Source organism: Pempheris klunzingeri, chromosome 9, assembly GCF_042242105.1.
Source record: "Pempheris klunzingeri isolate RE-2024b chromosome 9, fPemKlu1.hap1, whole genome shotgun sequence".
Classification (NCBI taxonomy): domain Eukaryota; kingdom Metazoa; phylum Chordata; class Actinopteri; order Acropomatiformes; family Pempheridae; genus Pempheris; species Pempheris klunzingeri.
The window spans coordinates 23,077,640-23,100,946 of record NC_092020.1 but is presented as its reverse complement, the minus strand read 5'-3'; the positions used below and the strand labels follow the sequence as shown (position 1 = coordinate 23,100,946).

Genomic DNA, 23,307 nt, shown 5'->3' with positions numbered 1-23,307 from the left:
TTGAATATTGATATAATTTAGTTCAGAGCCAATGCAGATTTTAGTTTAATAAATAAGGATTGTTAAGATAAGCAAACACATGGAACTAGTCTGTATATATCTTTTTTCTGTCCATGTAATTAAGACATACCAGTTAATGAACATAAAGAGGAAGTCCAGGTCAAAATAAAGTTCCTTTTTTGTAGAATCTGCTGCCTCACTCTCTCTCTAATTGCCATGCCTCATGTCTGATATTTGGTGTCCCCATGCTCCAGCCCTCTCTAATTAGGTCGTACATAAAACAACAGATGTCAGAGGCATGTTTTCATCTGCCTCATACGTATCTGCTGCTGCTGCTGTGGCTCCAGTCTTAGCAGGGCTGCTGAGAACACCTTCATCCTATTTTAAGGTGGCGCTATCAGGCTGATCCCTGCATGATCCATAACAGGTTTTAACAATCCATTTGACCTCTGGAAGTGATATATGGAAATCTGTATCAGTCTGCCCACTGTGAACTGTTCCCATTTAGGCTAGGTGATTGACAGGAATATGTATCTTAATAATCCATGAATTGTTCCAGTCTTTTTTCAGTAACGTGCCAAATAACTACATGGTGTATTATGTTTGATATTCTGTCTGCATGGAGTGTTTTTAAAACAATTTTCTGCTAAAACAGCTGCAACCCTAACCCTTTGATTAGTGGAAATCCCAATAAACTCTATATAGGAGTGTCGGTAAGTGTATGAATGTGGCCTATAAACAGTTTCAAAGACTAATAGACACAGTAGGAGATATGCTTAAATGTAAATATTTGAAAGTGGTACTGAAATCTACTCACATTTAAGTGTGTTTATTGGAATACTGACTTGATGGACTCCAGATGTAAGTAAGGTAGAAAGGATCAGTTACCATGACAGCTTGGTAGGGTTAGGGAAGATAATAAGTCAGTGCACACACGGTTCTTGGTGTTGGGAAAACCTTCTGACACCAAAAACGTGTTGTTGTGTTGTTGCATTTTTAATTTCAAAACCTCCCTAGAGTATGAACAGTGCACACACACACAGCTTAGTGACCCTCTGATGTTTTCTTGCCTCAATTCTGTTAATTAAAGCTCGTCCCATATAAAACAAAGCAAAGACGACATTGTGGGGGTGTTTTTCGGTCCTGTTGTAGCTGGATGTGCAGCGTGCGCTCTTGGCACCAAGTGGTTGCCACTCGGCTCTTTCCGTCTCTGTCCGCCTTCTCATTAACATTCCTCACTTGTGGGTGTGATGCTGAAAGGATCTCCGGCGCGCCGAGCGGAGACGCGCAGTGTCCCTGCGCGTTTAGAGGAGGTATCAACTGCCGGCAGGAGGGGAGCGGAAGAAGAGACAGCAGACCTACGTTGCAGGCGACCATTCCTTCACTGCTGGTCTCCCTGCTCTGCTAGCCACCTGCAGAAAAAAAAACGGTCCTTTGCTACAGATTATTTTGGCTGAAGGTGTCCAATATGTGTCGGATCTAACGTCTCCGGAGAGAACGAGGATTAGCAGACTCCCCTGGTGGATGTGGACACCTAAACTGTGGACATGGAAAAGATAGTGAATTTATCCGTTTCACTTCTGCTGGTTTTATGGGGATGCGCGCTTGGAGGCTCGCCCAGTGTTCAAATTGGTAGGTGTCCATTAGTTGAAACGTGAGAGCAAAAAGAATAGGTTGAAAAGCAACGAATGTGTGCGTAAAACGCGGAGGAAAATGTGGTTAGGAAGTGTGTTTTATTGTAGGAAATTGTGCAAGTGTAACTGATATTTGTGTCGTTCTCAGGGGGACTTTTTCCAAGGGGCGCGGATCAAGAGTACAGCGCCTTTCGGATAGGAATGGTTCAGTTTGGCACCTCGGAATTCAGATTGACGCCTCACATTGACAATCTGGAAGTGGCGAACAGTTTTGCTGTTACCAACTGCTGTAAGTGTCAAAAAAAAAACAAAAAAAAAAACAGTTCCCCCCCCCCTATTTTTAACAAACCGAACCTGAGTGAATCCTAACGTGGCATCCATAAAACGTCGATGTGCTGTATTTGTGAGAGGAGTTTGGAAGATGGGAGTAATCTGAGCTGTCGAATCTATATTCTGTCAGCAGACATATGGAGGCTGTGATCTGGGTAGTTGAGGATGAACAAGCATCGTGTGGGCAGGGGAAAGTTGGTTTCCACAGTAACAGTCAGTCACACCAATCCCGTTTCCATTCCTTCAGATTCACAGATCAAGGAACATTACACTGCAAAAATATACATCCTACTAGTTCTTTTCTAAATCATGTGAGAATCCGAGCAGGGGGGCTATCACTGCACTTGATTTCAATAAGCAGCAACCTGTTTTTTTTTTAAATGTCATATCTATCTAGCAATACAGAAACCGGACTTTTTTTTTTCTTCCCATCCCCAGCAGAAGGGAAACCTGCACTTAAAACAAACAATCTTAATCCTTCTAACACATTAATTGGGGGCTCTGTCATGTTTCCAGAGAGGGAAAATGAGATAGGACTTGCTGAGATGGACATTTTTTTGCAGTGTGCGCGGATGTCACGTCTTTTCTGAGCTCAGAAGGAGCGGTGTTCATCCATTACTGGCTCCCACAAGACAGCCCACATACATATCGTTTCCACTGAGCGTCACGCGTAGTGGCTGTAATATATGATGGCTTAGATTAATAGGACGCGATGAATTAACAAATGATGGCAGTTCCTTGGGGAAAACGCATGGGATCATAGCTTTTGACCAAATCTAAATCTGGTGTCAAAGGACCGCCTGTCTCACACCCAGCTCCCTCACTTCGCAGCCTGTACCGTTTTCCCATCAGACACTTTTCACTTTTTCCTCACAGTTCTTTAATCAAAGGAGTCAAGACGCTATTTTTCTTTTTAAAAAACAAAAAAAAAAATAGCAAGGTCGCCATTTAGGCACAGCTAGAACATTTCATTAGGCGGTTGCCAAGCGACTACTCTCCTCAACAGTCCCTTACACATAAATCAAACGCTTCTGATTGGTGCGCGCAACGGTCCAATCGATTTCATTACCATATAAAAGCTTCCTGCTTGGAGAGCCTCATTGCATCCGACAGATCACAGCGAGATCCCTGTCGATGTTCAACATACAAATTTCATTGTCCCCCTGCTTGTTACAGAAACATACCCTGCTTGGGGGAAAAAAAATAGGTGTATTTGCCAAATTTTCTGGGAGAACATTCTTATTATTATTTACAGCTGACACCAGGCTGCATCAATGTCAGCCGCTCCAGATGCAGGCTGAAATGTTTTTAGTAGATGTCGTGTGTTTCAAAAAGGCAGATGAACCATATCCTGAACAAACCTATGTATTGGTGTTTTTCCCCAAAGGGTCGTCCTTGTGTGCGGTGTTACATAAACACCAGTTTGATGAAAGTACCTTAGGTTGCTTCTACACACCCATCTAACATCTAATGATCTTGTTATGTAATTAATTACGATTAATTAATCCTAACCTGAGTAACTTACTTATCTTAGGCTGCTTGCGGTTTTAAGTTTACTGTGCCGTGTAATCAATTACTTCTTCAAGTATTCTGATTCTGCACATGCTTCAGGTGGATCAGAGTGGCCCTTCAGTTAGTGAACCTGAATCTGATGAAAAAAAAATCACAATGTCAACACAAACAACAGCATGAAGCAGGTTCCCAACTGTGAGTTGTTGAGTTGTTTTATTTCCCTTATTCCTAATTCATGGCACAAATCACGACTGCTGGCTTCCACATGTTCCTCTTCATCATGTAAAAGTCACAGTTTTGTTGAAATCAATGCACTGCCATCCTTGTTAATGCTTTGAGCTATTATTTTGGTTAAGCAGAGTATTAAGTCTGCATGTAATTAACTAAATTGAGCTCTCACATTATGGCTGAGCAGCTGACACTCAGGCTGGTGGGGTGGTAAACTGTGTGAGTGGTTCACCTTTACTTCGACAGCAAAGCTTCAGTTCATGTATTTTTTTTGGAAGACGTTTAAACAGAACATGACTGAAACCTGCACACAGTCACCAGTTACTCTGAACACATGAATGGATGGATGCAGATTTGATTTGTGATGTCGAGCTATGTGAATGAGTGTCACGCTAAATATTGAAAAGGCTGCTAGTAGCCCGTGGGTTTTTTTTTTTTTTTTTTTTGTCCCTCAACACAGCACCCAGGCTGAATATGTGCGCTTGGTGTTTCCAAAATGTGTCTGTGTGAACTCTGTGTACCTCCTCTAATCGACAACTTGAGTGGGAGTCAGAAGTATGGAGGCTGAGGTGAGGTGAGATGGGGATGAGGGTTGGGGTGGGGGGGTGGGGTGGGGGTGTAGCTTTTAAGCCAGTAGATGGCAGTCTGCTACACCATCCACCTCCATGTGTAATTATAGTAGATTAAAACCACGGCTCTGCCTTTTGTTCCAGCGTACTTTATGTGACAGCTCGCAGCGGAGAATAAAAGGAGCAGTATTGAAGCTGACATCGCATATTGAAGGCTAAAACATTGTAACGACAGGTTCTTGCGAGCTTTCTGTTGAGGTCCAGGACTCCTGGCAACCCCCCATTACCAAGGAGCTGCTGCTGAGGGCTTTCATTTGGGATTCAGAAAAAAAAAATACACATTCATCTTCAACAAAGACGGAGACATGAGGAGGAATGTGAAACTAAAGACGATTTTATTGAAGTGAATACAGAAGGAGCAGATACTGTGTGTGTACAGTAAGAACCAGAAGCTGCGATCTGAATCTCAGTATGTTTGAGTTCTGATCAAACTGTGTCTGACACACAAAGTACCAACACTTAGCACATCATGCTTATTTGTATATTATATTCATTATATATTTGCTCACTTATAACATAATTGAATCAGTTGCATACTTCGTTGGTCTGATGAAGTACATTAGACATATACTTTATTACCGGCATAATATGATACAGTGAAGACATTATTAAAGATTATGAAATAAGACTCAGAGCATATGGATCGGTACCCCACAGACGTATTAGACTCTGGTTGTATTCGGCCTGTGCAACAGCATATTTCATCAGTGCAGTGTGTCAGAGACAGTGGGAGGGAGGATGACACAGTCCTCCATCTATAATAGTTCATCTGGACAAGCCTGCATCTGCTGCCAGGACCAAGGGAGTTATTGTGACTGCGTGTGCATGTATGTGTGTGTGGTTTCATGGGTGTGCTGTCCACCCGGAGCAGTAAATTTAAAGGATTCTTGTTCAAAGTTCCTAGAATAGAGCCACATCTGAGATCCCACATGGTTTAATGACTAATGCACCCTAAAATACTGCTCTGCTGTTTATGGTGCATGTTGGATTTCTGAGGCCATGTTACTGTTTGGTGTTGTATTTTCCAAAATTTGAATTAAGTCCTAACTAATTGTTTTTTAGTGCTTTGTTGGTCAGCATTGGCCTTTGAATGATGTTGTAATTTACCAGTAAAGGGGGGGGGGGGGGGGGGGGGTCTAATGACATATGCCATTGGGTTGGATTATGGGAAATGTAGGATGTAGGACGGAATATTTCCAGGGCTTGACTCACACTTAGGGACTACAGGTCAGGATGTTTCTGCCTCTGCTGCACTGGTTTTGACCATTCTTTCTAAAATGTGTGTTACTAAACTATCTATAGAACAGCTTTAATATAATTAAATATTCCAACTGTGTAAACCATCAACAGAAAGGAATAGGATTTAGTTTCAGTGCCGTGGTGCAGGTCCAGGGGACTTAACCCCACAAGGTTTAGGGAAAACTACCACAGCTGAAAACAGGTAAAATGTAACTAAATAAAACAGTGACAAATAACAAAGTGAAGATTTTTTTGGCCACACATTATTATTATTATTTAAAGAAAAGCAGTCTGAGAAAGTAGAATTCTCTTTTTGAACTGCACACAACTCACAGACATGCACCCTATGATGGGGGGTCACAAGTAGAAACTGCATCATCGTATTAAGGAGTGACGAACATAAACAGTTGGGAACCTCTCTAACGTCTAAATGTTGCATTGAAGTCCAGTAAACAGCCCCCAGAATGCAACGCAGCTCCAGCTTGCACTTTTTTTCATCGGCACTGCAAAATATGACACCTTTTTTTGACAACTTGAGACACACAGGACAGCATCATCCTCTCTCAACTCACACTTTATTTTGCTAATTGCACAAACCACCCACACCGCTGCAACACAGGATTGTTCATATGATACATATTGATGAGATATTCAGGGCAGCATCGTAAAATGGACAATTGATGATAATTAGCTGTGTAAGCTCATCTACAGTAGGGATGGACTTTTCCTTTAATACCGTGACAAGTGTGTAGATTACACTGTGCATCTAGCTATGTGCGTGTGTGCGTGTGTTTTTCTGCCAAGTTAAACTTTATTTCTGCTATAGTATGCTCCCTTGCTTTTATTTCTGACTCACACCTCTTTCACAGCAAACCACTCTTTCTCATCTGGGGGCAACAGAGCAGTTTGAGGTCACTGACAGCCGGCCGGCAATTTAACACTTCAAAGTTCTAGTTTGTCATGGTTGAATCACGTCATACTGTAATTTCATGCATCTACATGCACATAGTATCTCAGGGACGCCTACATTCAGGGACCTCGCTGGATGATCAAAAGCCTAAATCGACCCTATATGCGCAGCAGAGCATTGGTTATAGCCAATTTGTTGTTCACACTTAATTAAGTGCATTCTCCTCTCTTTCAGAGGGAGCTGTGAAATATTAAATAGGCCTGGGAGCTGGCCGGTCAGAAAATGAGGCTAAAGAACCCTCTGTGGATCTTTGCCTGCCCTGAATAAAGCCCCTAACCAAGCCCTTATCACTCTGTCCTCAAAAAACACAAGACTGAGATAGCATCAGTTACAACATGATTCATAGGCTCTCAGCTGGAAGTCACATTCTGTCTCACATCCAATGACTTAGTTTGCTCAGTGACTCCAAGGCAGGTGGCTCGAACGCATTTTTCTCTCCAAAGCTGGACAGGAAGCAAACTTTTTTGCCCTCTAGTAACAGTGGCTAGTACATCTTTGAATTCTCAGAGTACATGCTGAAGCCAGAACAGGACCTTAGAATGATGATTTATTTAGTAGATAGACTGACGAGACAAAGCGTAACTTCACTGAATCTGACTGGTGGCTTCTGTTTGTTTTACTTATGTTTGCTTTCAGAGAGTCACAAGGGTTTAATAGATCACTTTAAAATATGTCTGGCAGCAAAAATACAACACGCTTGCCAAACCTGTAAATATCACAATCTAAATATTAATGTACTTATGAATCCCATTTGGATGATGCAATATGGAGTCACTTAATATGATTTTATGGCCAGATGGAGGGTCCTATCCCTCGTGTAGCACAGAAAATTGACTTCAGAATAGATATTTTCACTCAGTAATTCATTAATTTGCTTACAGTATTACACTTTACTCATTTCAAACAGTAACAGTACTCTGTTTCTCTGCACCGGTGCCACAGAAGCTGGCATATATTGTCTTTGGTTTGCAACTGAAGATCCAGAGATCTGCTCCTCAGAACACAAATCCTTATCTTAAAAAAGATGCAACTGAGGCTTTATCCTTGGTCCTCTATCTAGATGTCCCGTCGCCATATCTTTTATCTGAAAAATAAAAACAGCTTGTTTGTTCCTCTGCAGCCTTTTTTTTTTCCCAAGTTCCAGAAGCGACAACAGCATCGGCGGCAACAACGTTTTTTACTCTCACTTTCTCAATAAATGAATAAGTCAGGTTTCAGTGTAGGGCTTGTTGTCGTGGCAGAGGCTGAATCTATCATAAGAGTCGGGCACTGTGTCATGGAGATGCAGGGTTGCAAGAGTGATTATAGATCAGCTGTCATCTAGAATCCATCGCTGATATGATGAAGAGCATCATTTCGCAACTGCATCCATAAAGCTTGTGGATGAATGGAGTTTTGCAGGCATTAAGTCCTCTTTTAAATTCACTAGCAGCTTAAGGACACAAAAACATAAAAACAACAGGAAGTCATTTAAAACATTTAAATTGTTTATGCCTCAGTGTATAAAATATAATGATTCATTAACAGGAGCCCAGCCAAGGTTATTTGAGAGAGAGTGAGAGAAATTACTTTGGAAATAAATGCATTCAAACACATTTCCTTAAAAAAAAAAATCTCTGCATTGAATAGAAGTGTATTTAATTCAGACCCATTTACTGGGACAATTTCCAGGGCGTTGAATGCAGTTTTAAAATGAAACTAAAATAGTACAATGAAAGATCAAATTACAATATATTAGCGTAACTAAATCTAAAGAGGTGTTAAACCAAACAAAGATGATGATGAATACAATTATGTTTTTTTTTTTTTTTTTTATTGTCATAGAGGTATTGGTTAGAAAGTAAGTATTTGTTATTGTGTGTGAACAAGCTGAGCTCTTCACATGTCACATGAATGTGATATTCTAGTATTTCTGTAGTCATATTGAAGTTACTTAACTGAGACTGAGCAGATTTTTCTTTAATTCACCGAATAACCTTTTCTGCTGAGGAGGGATGCTCATTAGCATGCATAGAGGGAATCTGTCCTTCCCATCATCGCGGTGATTAAGATTTGATCCGGTTGCCTTGTCTAGTCTTACAGGGTGTTCTTGTCAAACTTATTAGGATTTGAGTGCGTGTGTGTGTGTCTTTGTGTGTGTGTGTGTGTGTGTGTGTAGAAAGACATAGAGAGAGAGAGAGAGAGAGAGAGAGAGAGAGAGAGAAGGAAAGATATAGAAGTAGGAAATGATGAATGGAAATGACAGGACAGGACCAGAGAGAGTGCGGTGAACAGACAGACATGTCCCTGTGCTCTGTGTTGTTGGAATGTTATGTCTCACTGAGCAAAATGTAAATGTAATGTAAAAGTAAGAGCGATTGTCTTCAGGCCGGCTGTGTCCTTTAAACAGGGCGTGATGACTCAGGCTAAAGGGGAATACAATCACGAAAAAAAAGCTCTTAAAGAGCCTGTTCTTAGCCGCCGTCTAACCCAAAAATAAGAAAATGATTCCATTAATACTTAATTCTCCAAAAGTACATGCATGCATATTGACAACTACAGCGACAGGGTGCAGATACAACTGACAGCACTTTTTTCTCACCTGCTTAACCTTTTGTTTAAGAATGCGTCTCCGTAAAACCGACAGCGTCAAGCCTCCAAGCAACCCAATAAATCAACACAGAGGGCCGATGAATACATTTCCTTGCAGGTCTGCTCTTTTCTGCAGCCCTGTCTCTTCACCAGTGCTCGCTTTGTCCACTTCATTAAGAGCTCAGATCCACTTGAAACGTTTCTTTATGTTGTCAGCAGTGCTGTTAAGCAATGTCTGTTTCGCAGACAGTGCTATTGTACTCGTGTAAGAGCTTGTTCCCTGATGGTCTGCCTGCTTAAACAAAAGGTCTCATCTGGACCGAAGCCAGAGCATCTCAGCAGCTGCTGGCTTGTCAGTTGCACTTTTTACAATCGTACAGCATTTTTTCTTCATGCATCAAAATGTGCAAGCTGTGAAGCTGATGATAAACTGTCCATGTTCCTTCCTCAATCCAACTATTTTGCAATACATGTGAACAGTATGTTCATTGTATTCTACTATATTTGCAATCTTTGTATTTACTGGACTCTCTTCTTCAGTTAATGGTTTGCTAGAATGACTTTAAACAATCTTCAGAAAACTGAACTGAACTGTTTGAATTCAGCTGTTAGGTATGCATCTGTCCTTTTTAAGTTTCAGGGTCCCGTTCTCTGTGTGGTCTGTGTTTAACTTGGCTGCAAGACAAATGTGGACAGTAAAGTTGAATAAATAAAGTTGATAAAAAAAAAAAAAAAACAACTACCAATGCAGAAAACTGTTTAGTATCATCACACTGACTGGGAGAGCTGACTTGGTCTTCAGCTACGAATCAGTCCTGCTCTGTGATGACGAAACCTTGGGTGTTTCAGCATGTGAAGGCCTGGAGGGCCCCCGATCTGTGGGCGATGTCTTTGATCTGCCCCGTCTCGTGGGTCAGTTAGGGATGGATTTCAGCAGAATCTACAGGGAGTTCAGAGATCGGAAGCAGGACAGTTTTGTGTTTCGTAAGGTGGCTATGCAATGAATGTTTCATTTTGTTTTTGTACCAAAAAGTCAGTGTGGGGGTGTTTTTACGTTCTTCTTTATGGTTTTTTTGGTCTGGTTTTGCTCTATTATTGCGCTGCTCTGTTCAGAGATAAAACGGGAAGAGAACAGACTGTCTCCAACTTGCAAGGTTAAAGCATTTCAAAATTAGACAAAAGCAACAGCAACAGCAAAGATGGGAGAAATGAGTCCAAAGAAACCCAACAAGAATACGATTAGAACAGTGTTTACAACAGCTGCAGGTTATAAGTGTCAGAAGATGATGAACTCCTTTCTCTACGGTTTTGTAGTGAAACTAGTTACTGTGTCCTGCTCATGTATTAGCAGGAAGTCTAAAAATTGAATGGTATGATCTTTATTTTTCATACAACTGCTAACAAACTGTCTGTCTTTGGCTTGTAAGTACAGTTATCAGCAAAATGCGTTTACTTTGTGTCTCTCAGCCCCGTTAGCACAGCTGTCAATCAAAGTCACATACTGGCTCACCCATACAACACCTCTGATAAACCTCCATAGACACCCTTGTCATTATCATTATTATTATTATTATTATTATTAGTAGTAGTAGAAGTAGTAGTAGTATTGGCAAAAATACACACATTATTTACTTAACTTTAAACTCTGAAACTCACAGCATAAAAGCCAAAAATACATTTCTTACATGTCTCTTAAATAAGACCATAGATGGTGAATGTCTTGCTGCTCTGAAGCTGCTCAGTCAGCACTGTTGGCTGGCTCACTTTAATCCATATCGTTGATTGTTCTCCCCGCACTGGCATTACATACACTGATGCCTTTTCTCCACGGTCGAGTCTCCCCCTCTTGTCTTAATATGCATGTTGTATGTGATGTGCACCAATGGATACGTGGAGGGATCATCTACTCTTATGTGTTATTGTGCCATCCAGTTGGGTTGAAATCAGGTTTGATGTGTGCAATAATACAAAATTAAACATTTAAAAAAATCAATAATTCCCCTCAAATTGAGGAGTATGAAGTTTAGATGTTATTAATAAAATGTAGGGAGTAAAATTAAGAAAATAAATAGTCAACACAGATATCTCAAAACTCTACTTAAAGTACAGTAATGATGTATTTGTACTTCAGGTAGTAGTAGTAGTAGCAGAAATTGTAACAATATCAGTAGGAAAGCATTTACTCCGCAGGTTTTCTGTAAGAGCAAGTGAATTGATTACAATTTGACACGGAGCTTAGTGTAATAAAAAAACAAAAACACAATGTACAACCAAATGCAACATATAGTCCCCAACAGTACATTTAAACAGGGATCAACCACAAGGACAGCCAAGTATGTAACAGGTGCTAGGACAAAATTAATAAATGGACGATGACGTGGACAATTAGAAGTAAGTAAGAAGACAAATATGAGTTAAATTCAGTGAGGCAGAGAGAGCTAGGTCAGCAGCTATGCCCACTGGCAGGTGGGCTGACTGTGTGTGACAGGTCTCTGAAAGAGTGGGCAAACATGCACACACTCAGAACAGATAGTCTACATTCTGCTTCGTACACAGTCAGGCAGCAGACAGGCAGGGAGTCTAATGATGCAGCAGGAAAGAGACAACTCCAAACTGCTCCCACCTGTCACCACTAAACTAAACTTGGGCATGAGACTGTTGGTGCTGGAGTGGACAACAGTAAGGCTGCTCATGTACGGGGAGGCTTTGAGTTTGGAGGATCGCTGGGTGAGATGTTTGGTATTGACATGTATGATATAACAGCATCAACATTTCAAAATGACACAAGCTGAAAAAAAAAGGCAGCCCTCACATGTCTGTGCAGCTCCACATCCCCCCTGCTGTGATAAAACAGCAGGAGAAACACTTGGAAAAGGGGGCAGCTGCATAAATTATCTGACATTTTATGATTTCAACATTTGCTCGCCGGAAGGAAGTCAGCATGATAGTGCTACATCCAATAAAATACACTCAAATGCTGACCTTTTATTCTCTTGTAGCTTTGCCTAAATGCATAAGATTTCAGATGATGGGGATTTTTAAATGTGTGTCATATTGTTTCAACTTGTAATCTGGTTAAATTGATGACAAACAGTGGATGTTGATGTTGATCAGTCACACTGGTCAAACAGGGACACTGCAGAACCAGTGAACGAGGCTCTAGCTCTGGCTACTGTGGCCAAGCCTTGTTATTACTAACTTCCAGTCAACCTACTGAAGTGCAGCAAGTTTTTGGATGTTGAGTTTTAATATTCAGTAAGAGACAGCATGCATTTGACTTACAAGGACTATCAACTTGGGAGTCCCTGAGGAGAGATAACTATTATAGCAAAATATTAACTTATTTCTCCTCAAAACATTATTAGTTCTGCAAGATGACCAACACAGTCTCCTCATCCCACCCCCCGATAGTGTGTGATATTTTAAATTAGGCAAACTTTGAACTCAACAAATAGTTCCATCTATTAAAACTGCATAGACGGAATTGGGTGCTTTTGACTAGGCTCCCCCAGGACCCCCATACATTGATATTTTTAAAAAGCACTAATTAAAACAGAAATAGAAAACAATCACATGAAGTCATTAGGAACACATTGATTGACAAAGTCATGGGAAACTGGAATAGTAGAATAAAGCACCTGTGAGATATGACAAAAACTATCCCTCTGGTCTCTGCGGACACTCCCGTCAGTTGGATGAGACAATGATGGAGTCAGTCAAGATTGTACACATTACTTTTCTTCTTGAAGATCAACTCCAGTTCTGGCCATTGTGCTGTGAGACCCCAGTGTAAATGCAGCATGGACCATTGTTATTATAATCAATGCAGTCAATCGCTATCATATTCTGCCTTTTAACTACTCCACCCGATTGTAAACAGTCCATTGTTTCATTTGCTAGGCTTGATTTAGTCCTGTGTCAAATAGTGTCACATGGTGCTGATACATTTGAGTCTGGACTAAAGCGGTGGACCAGCTGAACGACTAGGCTATGCCAAGTCTAATAACGAAGCTCATAAACCAGAGATTAATACTGTTTTTTTTTTTAAAACAGATTACATTCTGATCTATGATCCATTCCAATATAATATCAATAGAAGAAATTAGAATGTGGACAAGGGAAGATATTTATTACAAATTTGAATTTAGACAACAACTTGTAGATTCATTACCCAGATTTGCTAGCAGATACTTGGCTCAGTCAGCCCATCTGCATTAAGCTGCACTTGCTCATGCAGGGTTGGCAGAGTTAGGAAAATACCTATTGCAAGTAAAACCATCCATAATCCTCCAAATTTCTCCTACATTACTATCCTAATCACATTTAATACCTTTACACACCGATACATTGTACATGCTGATTTACTTTTCAGCTATGCAAAAAGATTACTGCTGAGCAAATATCTGTATGTCACGGTCCAGTGTTCTGTCAACATAAGTTCTGTTTTGTGTTGTACCTGCATGACAAAGCAGCCTTCTGTATGACAGGGTTGTTTGTCAAAAATAGATTTGCATGAAAATCCCTTGCAGTGAGGAAGACATCAAATCCCATGAAAGGACTGCAACCTCAATCTTATTTTAAATGCTCACTTTATTGTTGAAAACCGAGGCCACCGGAAGGTCAGAACTCTGTTTGCTTCCTTTTGAAGTAGGAGTTTTGAGTAATCTCCATCTTTTTCTAAGGGGCTTTTCACTGGCACTAATGCAAAGTGTGTAAGCTTTGACAAAGACACAATGTCAAAAGTGTTTTAAACAGTACGTGGGAGCTCGGTGTATGAAAAATGAAGCAATTCTCAAGAGATGATGTCTTCTTCTCAGTAGGGTGTTTCATGCAAATAACAGTCAGCATGCATTTCATCATCTCTTTTTTGATATTCAGAGATGTTTAATCGTATAGTATGGTATAGTATAGTACAGTATACTACAGTATAGTATATTATAGTATAGTATAAGTTAGTATATTGATAGTTTCTAATTTCTCCAGTTTTATAAGTGTATTCTACCATATTTTATTAAGAAGCCTCCATGTCCATTATCTATGTTTACCAATTGCATTGATGTATTTACATCAGTAAAAAAGATATAAAAATGAAATAACTGCTAAGTTTTTACTCTCTAATAGAAATATAGTTTAATCAACTGATTAAATAATCTGGTCATGATGGCCAAAGATGATACTTGGCTTTGACAGGCAAGAGCATGTGCTAATACTCACACAGACTCATCAGGACTGTACTGTCTAAACCGTTAGAGGAGAAATGACGTGTTTTCTAAGACTGCATTCTCTGAATTGAATTTCTACTCTACTAAACCTCATGACTTCTGAATGTATTAACTCAAGTATTGAAATGAGAAGGTGGCTAGATGGTTGTGTGAAGGTCAGAGACAGAGGGAGGAGTTAAAGGCCAAGGAAAAGGGGGACAGGTCAGGGGCCAAACGGAGATGTGAGCTGATGAGAGGCTTGGAGCTATCTTGAGCAACCCAGGGTGCTGATATTCAGGGTGGTGGCAACATCTCATTGATGAGATGCCCCCCACCTTTGGGGTTCCTCAAATGAGAAAGAGAGGAAGGAAACTGATTTGGTAGAGAAGGGACGGGAGGCTTTGATTTTTTTACAGTGCTCCTGAAAATATTAAAATTCAGCTTGCCTGTGATATAAAAAGTAACGTGACCAGGAAGCATCAAACACAGAATCATGTGTATTAATGTCTCTCTGCTTTGTTCCTCCTCTTTTGGTTTATCCTTATTCATCCTTAGCAAACACTGAGTGTCTGGTTGCTATGGCAGCTGCTGCCTCAGATGCTGGATGAAGCTGTGCTTTTATAGATGTAACTAATTTTGTTCTGGCAGGTTTCAAGATCATTAGAGCAATAGAACAGCAGATACAAAGTCTGCTTTGGTATTTCCACTAAAGGTCAGTGGACATACGATATGTTTTATTACAGGAGGCAGATGAAATGCGAACAAAGAGGCTGTGTGTGATGTATGGGCTGACTTCATAGAATCAATATGGCCGAAGAATTCTGTATTGTGCTTAGTGGGATGGATTGGTGTGCATGTGCACAGCAGCAAACCTCGGTGCTTCTCTTTCTTCAGATCTAAAATCACTGAAACATGTTTTTAAGCTGTATATTATAAAACATGATCAAGGTTGGTGCTGTGTGTGCAGCATGGGAGCTAAAAGCAACGCCTCAGTGTTCGGTTCTGACTCAACTTCTACCAGCTGACTGTTTAGTAAGGATCTAAGACCCCAACTGGCATGATAGTCTCCAAAATCATCAAGTCAATTATAAACTAGCAGCAGTGGTTTAAAATCTATTCTATGAGTAATTGGAAGCCAATCTAAAAATGTAAGGACAGGAGTAATGTGTTCAGTTATCTTGTCTCACATTAGAACTTAGCAGTGTTCCTGGTGAGCTGAAGGTGTCTAAATGTCTTCTTGGGAAGACAAGCGAGTGCTGTTGTGAATGGGAATAATATCAGCCAAAGAAGTGATTCTCAAAGACTGGGAATATGCAGTGTCCACCTTGTTTGTCAAGAATTCATGTCTGTCCTAAATTTATAAAAAAAAAAACATTAGAAAAATCTTGGGCACCTTCTCTGCCATTTCTTACAAATAAAACAAATGCATGTGATGCTTTAGCATTGTAGAGATGACTTTGTTTATCATTATAAACAAAGGCAACTTCAGACTAAAACTCCTTTGTGTGGATCACGCTCCAAGAACGCCTGGATAATACATCAATGTGATTTGATAACATCTTCTTATTAGAGTTTGTTGTGGAGGATGTTGTAAAGGATTTTTCAAAGCTGGGATAACTGTGCTGACCTCATGGATTACTTGGAAAGGCTTTTCCCGAGCCACCGAATCATACGACTGTTTTCACCAGCAGAATAAAACTAAACCTGACTAATGACCTGACTTTGATGTATAAAATCAGTGATGCTGTTTTGACATTATTATATTTTATTATTATGCTATTGATTTAAAATTCACAGGAGAAATGCTTGCAAGTACAGCACATTGTTAGTGGGTAGCTGCACTAGTCAGCAGTCCAGCTAAGTCAATAACTGGCATAGATCAGGCTCCACACAGCCACTCCTCCCCCCCTCCCTCAGCTATTGGTGAAGCATTCAAAAGTGCTTAGAAAACAGCGAAAGGCAGAGCTGAAATGACGATTTGGACATTGGGGGCGGTGTACAACGATCGCACATTGGGCCTTTAATCTAAAGAGCATTCATCAGGCTCTGCTCTTGTGAAACATCCATCCTCCATCCACAGCCATCAGAAAGCCTCCAGGAAACAGGTCAGTGAACAAAAGGAGGAAAGGAGAAAGAAAAGAGATGGAGAGAAATAGGATGGGAGATGGGAGGAGGGGGGGTCAGAAGTTGATAAGAACTGAGCTGTACTGTTCTTCTAGAAACCAGCTGCCGGAAGAGCTGCTCAAAGGGAGACAAAAACACTTCCCAGTGCACCACGCTGGCCCGCGCTGACACCTCCCAGAAGTCTGCCTATCGGCCACTCAAGAGCGTGACTGAGAGCCATCACCCAGGCAACAGCCCGTGGTGCTGCAATGCGTGTATGCCTATATGAAATAAATTCCTAATTTTGTTTTTGTCATATATCGAGTTTTTAGAACCTTTTTAAATCGAAAACCAACATTTTCCACATGAAGTGTTTTTGTGCATTTTGAGAAATGTCTTGAAACACGAGCTGTGGAGCAGAAATCCAACCCATTTAACTGATTTCTTCAGTTGCTTGCAGAAAAATGGCATTTGAAGCCTCAACACTAAATTAAATGATGTGCCAAGGTGAATATTTTCTGCAGCGCAGAGAGGGAACATGGCTGAAATATGTTACCCTGGCAACAGTCTACAGAGGCAATGAAACCAGCTCATGCCTTCATGGGCTGCAGACAAAGCTGTTGGAAGTTGTAAAACACTTCCTATGCTCCATAAATTTCATAGGTTATTGATATTTTGTTTTGCTTTCCTTAAGTGCAGCAGGTTCCAGTCTGGTGCAGCATAGCAGGTCTTTTTATATTCCTTTAACCTAAAGAAATCATTGTGGAACTGTGTGGATAGGAATTCAGCTGAGGGCAAAGCAGCATATTAATTTAGATGAGAAGAAAAGATGAAAGTCTCAAAATTGTTCTTGTGTCAGAGCCTCAAGTCAGAAACGTCTCTGACCATCTTCTATGTCTGAGATGATAAGGAAGCAAATACTTAATAAAGAAAGAGTCGGATGCTACAAGAACATTTAAGAACACAGCAGTGATTTTTTAGTTTCTTTAAGTTGTCCTTGCTTCAACTACGGCAGTGGAAGGCACACAGGACTCTGAAAGAAGAGCTGAGATCACCCCAGAGAGATAAAAAAAAATTATGCTTGAAAGGTGTCTGCTGTCTAGGATTAAGTGGAAACACTAGTTTTGATGATGACAATGAGTAGTTCTCATACACATAGTAATAGTGAGCTTTAGAGGGTTTTTTTTTTTTTGACATGAGAGTGGTATCAATTTCGTCCTCTAACTCTTGACAAGAAAGTGAATGCGTGTTTCCCAAATGTTTTAAGTTGGCTGAACATAATCATTAAATCCTGAATGGTATTATAGGATTAAGACATGAAATATGTTCGTATTGAACATTTTGTAGATGTGTTCAGTATGTAAACCTAATCCGACTTATGTAAAACTGTTCTCATCAGACTAACAACAGCATTTGCATTTTCTTTTTAATACTATGTTTCTATTTTATAGCATAGTATATGGCGATGTTATAATGCTTAAACTCCTAACCTCTTTCTTGCCAACACAAAATCCTTTACCGAGCAAAGTTTTAGTGGCCTAAAACATATTTACCAAACATCAGCTGACAGTTTTGGATCAGTCACTTGGGAAATTTTGGAAGGTCTCGACAAACTACTTAGTTTGTCCACTTTGTTGGAGATATATAAGGTTAAAATTTAGCCACGTAGCAACTATATCACTGACATAAATTTGCACCAACTGGTGACAGATCAGTTTTACATAAAAGCCCAAACCCAGAGGCCTTTTTTTTTTCCTGTGGTGAGAACAGGAGTGATGAAGAGGGTGAGATAACTAACAGTCAGTTCTTTTTGCTGTGACTGGACTGCCGATGATCATCACCACAGTGACGTGGTCTGTGTGTGTGTGTGTGTGTGTGTGTGAGAAAGAGTGTTAAACTGATTCATCGTTTTGCTGATGCACAGGGCCCCTGTTGGTCTTCTATTAAATATCAGATAGTGTTGTCCACTCTACATTCCTAATTTAATGAGTGTCCCCTCTGATCACTACAGCTACATAAAAATCTACTGCAAATGTAAACTTTGTTTAAACTTTCCATTTAAAAGCGCAGTTAGTATTCGTTTGCATGTTTTAATTAAAATGGCTAATGTATGCCACATTTCCTGTACAATTAAGTCACTACAGTAGGTTTAATAAAATGACTTTATATCCCCTTTATTGGGATCAAACCTTGGTGAACACATCTGTAAGTTTTAAGGTCTCATTTGAGGAGATGAACACGCAGAAGTGAACACAGAAACAAGAACCTTTGTTAAAAGCCTACATGAATTACCTTTATCCGCCATCTTCTCATTTAATTTCACACTGATGTAAGGCGTTTTAGATGTCAGCTGAAGTTGGATGATTTATTAGCAGTTCATTTATGTAAGTTTTTATCTTTTATCAGTGACAGAGCAGGAATGTAAACAGTGGTGGAGATGCCTTCAGTGCCATTGTGGTGAAAATGAGGTCAGCTAATTGGGACGGCTAAATATATTTCACAGGGTAGACCTTCTCCTTGGAAGGTGATACACAGTGCCAGAGTCACTGCTGCGACAAATTTAACATGCTGGTGATAATGAGATGATAAAGACCTTCTGATGACCACAGAGTGTCTGATGTACTTACACATCTGTGGTACAAATGATGTACAGGAACTGCAGGAACAACTTTTGAAGTTATTACAAAGACATGAGAATCTCTTTCATTAATCTAACACCAACTTCAGAGAATTCACCACAGAGAAAATTCACATAACTGCAAATGATCCATGTTGTACTCTGTCATGTACTGAGCACATACACATCTAGCACATTTCAGTGAAGTCAGTCGTTTAAAAAGCTTGGTCGGCAGGTCTTTAAACGCATCTGTGGGAAATGTTTACTTCACATGTCACTTTTTTTTAAATACAATATAAGCTTTGAAAATTCAAATTTGCCATTTGAAGCTGCTTCTCATAAAACAATCAACTTAAAGATCTTTTTCACAAACGCAACAATCTTACAGATATTTGCATGAAAGTACAAAAAGCTCTTAACTTGATCATCACTTAATCATTTAATCATTAATTACTAAATGTGACGGTTGAAAGTCATTCCTTCCTCAAGGCACTTAATGCACGAATGAACCGCACTCACAACCCGTACGCATACTGTAACCAGGCATTTTCAGATAAACAGAGTGTGTGTGTGTGTGTGTGTGTGTGTGTGTATGGGTGGGGGTGACAATTTCACTTACAAGCAGTGCAAATAGATATCAAACATATTCGAGCATCACAGAAAGCTATTCTCCTGATGTACTTGTTCCTTTTTCAAATAATATTTTTAGAGACATTTCGAGTGCCGCTAGCTGGATAAATCAGAAACATACAGAAATATGCACAGTGATTGTCTCTTGTTCTACACATGCAGCCTCAGGATTGCATCTCAAGTTTTACATTGTCCTCAACCAAAGGCTCACTTTTCTTGGCATCACTGGTTCACAGATGAAACAATTAAAACATTTCAAGAGGAACTCTGAGACCGACCGGTTCACGCACCCAAACACAGACAAACCCGACACCCAGGCATTATAATATGCAGCATGTACCATTGTCTGTAACTACAATGTTAGGATTACAAGTCCCCAAGTCGACGGCGTGTTTATCTTACTTGAACATTCCCAGATTGAATGAGAACTGCATTATTTTGCTTCAATTTATCTTTCCAAACAGAAAGATAGAGAGGCGAAACTGGACCCATACCACAACTTACAGACCCAGCAGTGAGCAATAATAAGATTTGTTTCATGGTGCCTAATTAAGCTGACCTCGTCAACAAAAAAAAAAAAAAAAGAGAAAGGCTTACCCAGTTATTTCTTTTTCTGTGTTAGGAAGGGGGATTTCTGCAGGCAAATACTCCCTGATTTCATTGAAAAGCATTCAGATGTGACTGAGGCTTAATGGCTTTTTCCACAATCCTCACTGTTTCTAAAAGTTACTGTTTGTGACTGGCTTTTCTTCCTTAATTAAACATTTCTAAATTCCCTATTGAAGGGACACACCTAGATGTCTCGCTCATTAAAAACCTCTTGCTCTTCATTCTTTTGCTGTCACATTCCAGAGGCAGCAAAATCCTCCCTGAACGGTTGCGGCATGGAGAAATGAGAAGTGCATTGCTTCTGGATGTGAATTACCATATTTGGTAATAAAGTAACATGTTGTCAAACTGTTCGCTCTGGCATAAGCTGCAGCACAGTCATGGGGATATCCAGTCTCTAAGCATGAGCTCAGAGAGTTTTAATCCTGGGCAAACTCAGCAAGCTCACCAGCAAGAGAGTGTCAGCAAAGAAAGCCTTAGAAACCATGACAATGGACAGATATGACACGGAGACAGAAAGAAACTCTACAGCTCTATTAGCTTCAGGGGATGGCAATGTAGAATAGATTTGTTCTGTTCTATGATGCTGTGACGAGATAGGATGTTTGTTTTTTGTTTTTTTCCTAAGAACAAATGCGAGCTTTGCCAAGCATGGAGAGTTACAAATGCCATCACAAAATACGACAAACTAACAGAGGAAGAGACATATTTCATCAGCAACTGTAGATACGTCTGATGTAGCTTAATAAATGGGATGTAATGCTGGAGAATCGAAGAGGATGAGGAGTCTAACTTATGCACATATGGTATTCTCCTGGTGAAAACTGGGCACAGTCTCTATACCATCTAACCGCTTTGTCCAGAGGTGAATATCAGTGATACAAAAAATCGAATCAGAATGACCATTTTTCTTCCAATAACCAGTCCTTTCCGAGCTGTGCTCATCACATGAGGATGTCATGTATTGTTTATTACAGTGGTTACCGTCTTCTAGCAGCAGGAAACAAAGCATTTGTATGCATGAGGACATAAAATCTGTCTGAAAATCTTTTAATCTTTTAAACACTCTGGGGTTTCTGTCTGTCTGTTAATTGAAAATTACAGCCTTCGTCAGTGGTGGAGGAAGAATTCAAATTATTATCAAAGTAGCATTATACCTTGTACACAGTAGTGCTGTAATGCACCAAACTATCAAAACTGAAAATATTCATTAAGGGGCTCTTTTCTGTAGTTTAACCCTTCAGAGTCTGGGGGAAAACGGCCTTTTTTACTACTTTTCATTTTACCTTTGTGTTTCCCTTTAAAACTGCTTAGCTTGCCTTTCTTTGTGTCTTTCTTTTCAGCACAACCTCACCTATGTGATTCTACAAGTATTTATTTATTTTGACAGAATGTATGGACACACTGTATGTAAAAGTGCAAAAGAAACACAAAATCCGAGCAGGAACTAGTTGGATCTTTGGAGGAGCGGGGGTCTGCGCGGACACCCCCTCTCGTTCGTCTTCACGCGCAGCATCCACTTCATCCTCTGAAAGGAGTCTTCCTCAGCATCACAACGTTCTTCCCCAGATTCAGCATCTTCTAACTCGTAGAAGAGCTGTAGTGCGCGACTTCGGCTCTTCATAAATTTAGTCTTAATAGGCCGATCGACAAAATCCAAACACTTGTAAAATGTTTGAAGTGTCCGCTTTCCAACAGTCTTTGAATTGAGCACCTGCATGCTTGTGTCACAGCTTTACGTTTTCAAACGTGCGACATGTGACTTTGACGCCGTGTGGCGGTCCTAGACTCCGAGGGGTTAATCTATAGCAAAGAATCATATTTTATAAATATGTGTGTTTGTGTGTAAAATTATAATCTATGAAATAACTGTGTCAGACAAATGTAGTCAGAGTACAAACTGCTGCATGGCTATATTTACAAAACACACCCACACAGTTTATAAAGTAATATAGAATGGATGAATGACCATTGTGAGTGTTTAATTATACGTCTGTACAATTGCATAGTACATGTGCATAATTAAAATGAGCTCAGGAGTGGCCACAGTAAATGGAGGGTAAACGATGCAACCGTCAATTAACTGGTCGTTAATCTGATTGGTTCAAGTGACAAAATGATCATAAAAAGTCCGAGTGATGAAGGGCTGACCTAATCCCTGACTCACTGTCAGTCTTACGGATTTGTAGATATTTTCTCATGCTACTGATTACCTGTTGGAGGCAAATCAGTTTTGGCATTATTCTCATTTGCTTCAGGCTTTGTTCAGCTCAGTCACCCATGTTACCCATGGACAGGGTGCCACGACTTGTTCAACTTAATTTAACATGTAGCCTAACCTTAAAACCTCACTGAATGTCACAGAAGCACTTTCCCATTAGATCGCGACAGTTAACAGACGTCACACCTTCGGTTCTGTTAGTCAAACAAAGGGAAATTAGATTAGCGGGGTCACGTCTCTGGCCGCTGTCACCTGCTAAAATGATTAGGAACGCTGCCGCAGACTGATGGAGGTGATCGGACTGCTATTTTTCAGTAACAGTTTGTCTCGGATGACTGCGATGAACATTTAGAGCTTGAGTCGACTAAATGGATAAGATTTTGGAGGCACATGAATGCTGGCAGTGGATGAAAGCTGGACTGGCCCCTGCTCTCTTGGCCCATTTTTGATGAGCTCTGCATGTTTTTGGACTCCGAGCGGTAAAAGGCAGTGGGGGTTGAGGCCTGAAGGATGGAGAAGCTGGCCTTTGATTATGTTGAGAATAGTTTGAAGACCCCATACTAAGTTTGAAGTGAATAAGTAACACTTTTAACACAATTAATTATGTGATCGTTTTCTTAGAAGAGCAGCTTAACCCCTTAGAATATGTTTCTGCTGATGTCTGGTGGTTTCTCCCCTTGCAGCAGTGATGTAAAAGTGTAGTAGTACACTGTGAAATCAGTGTTGGGAATGGTAAGAGGTGCAACAGAGCACCCAACAGGGGTGAAACAGACTTTCAACCAAAGAGAGCAGTGAGAAATTTTTTGTTCTTTT

General features: G+C 40.2%; 1 protein-coding gene across 2 annotated transcripts in view; it reads left to right on the top strand.

Moving 5' to 3' along the window:
- The first annotated feature begins 1,379 nt into the window (after nucleotides 1-1,379).
- gria2b (glutamate receptor, ionotropic, AMPA 2b) overlaps nucleotides 1,380-23,307 on the top strand; it is a 45,040-nt gene continuing 23,112 nt past the window's right edge. For both annotated transcript variants that reach the window (XM_070837454.1, XM_070837453.1), the window contains exons 1-2: nucleotides 1,380-1,632; nucleotides 1,783-1,923. In XM_070837454.1, coding sequence (XP_070693555.1) covers nucleotides 1,548-1,632; nucleotides 1,783-1,923 — 226 coding nt within the window. In that variant the 5' untranslated portion in view covers nucleotides 1,380-1,547. The remainder of the gene's footprint in view (nucleotides 1,633-1,782; nucleotides 1,924-23,307) is intronic.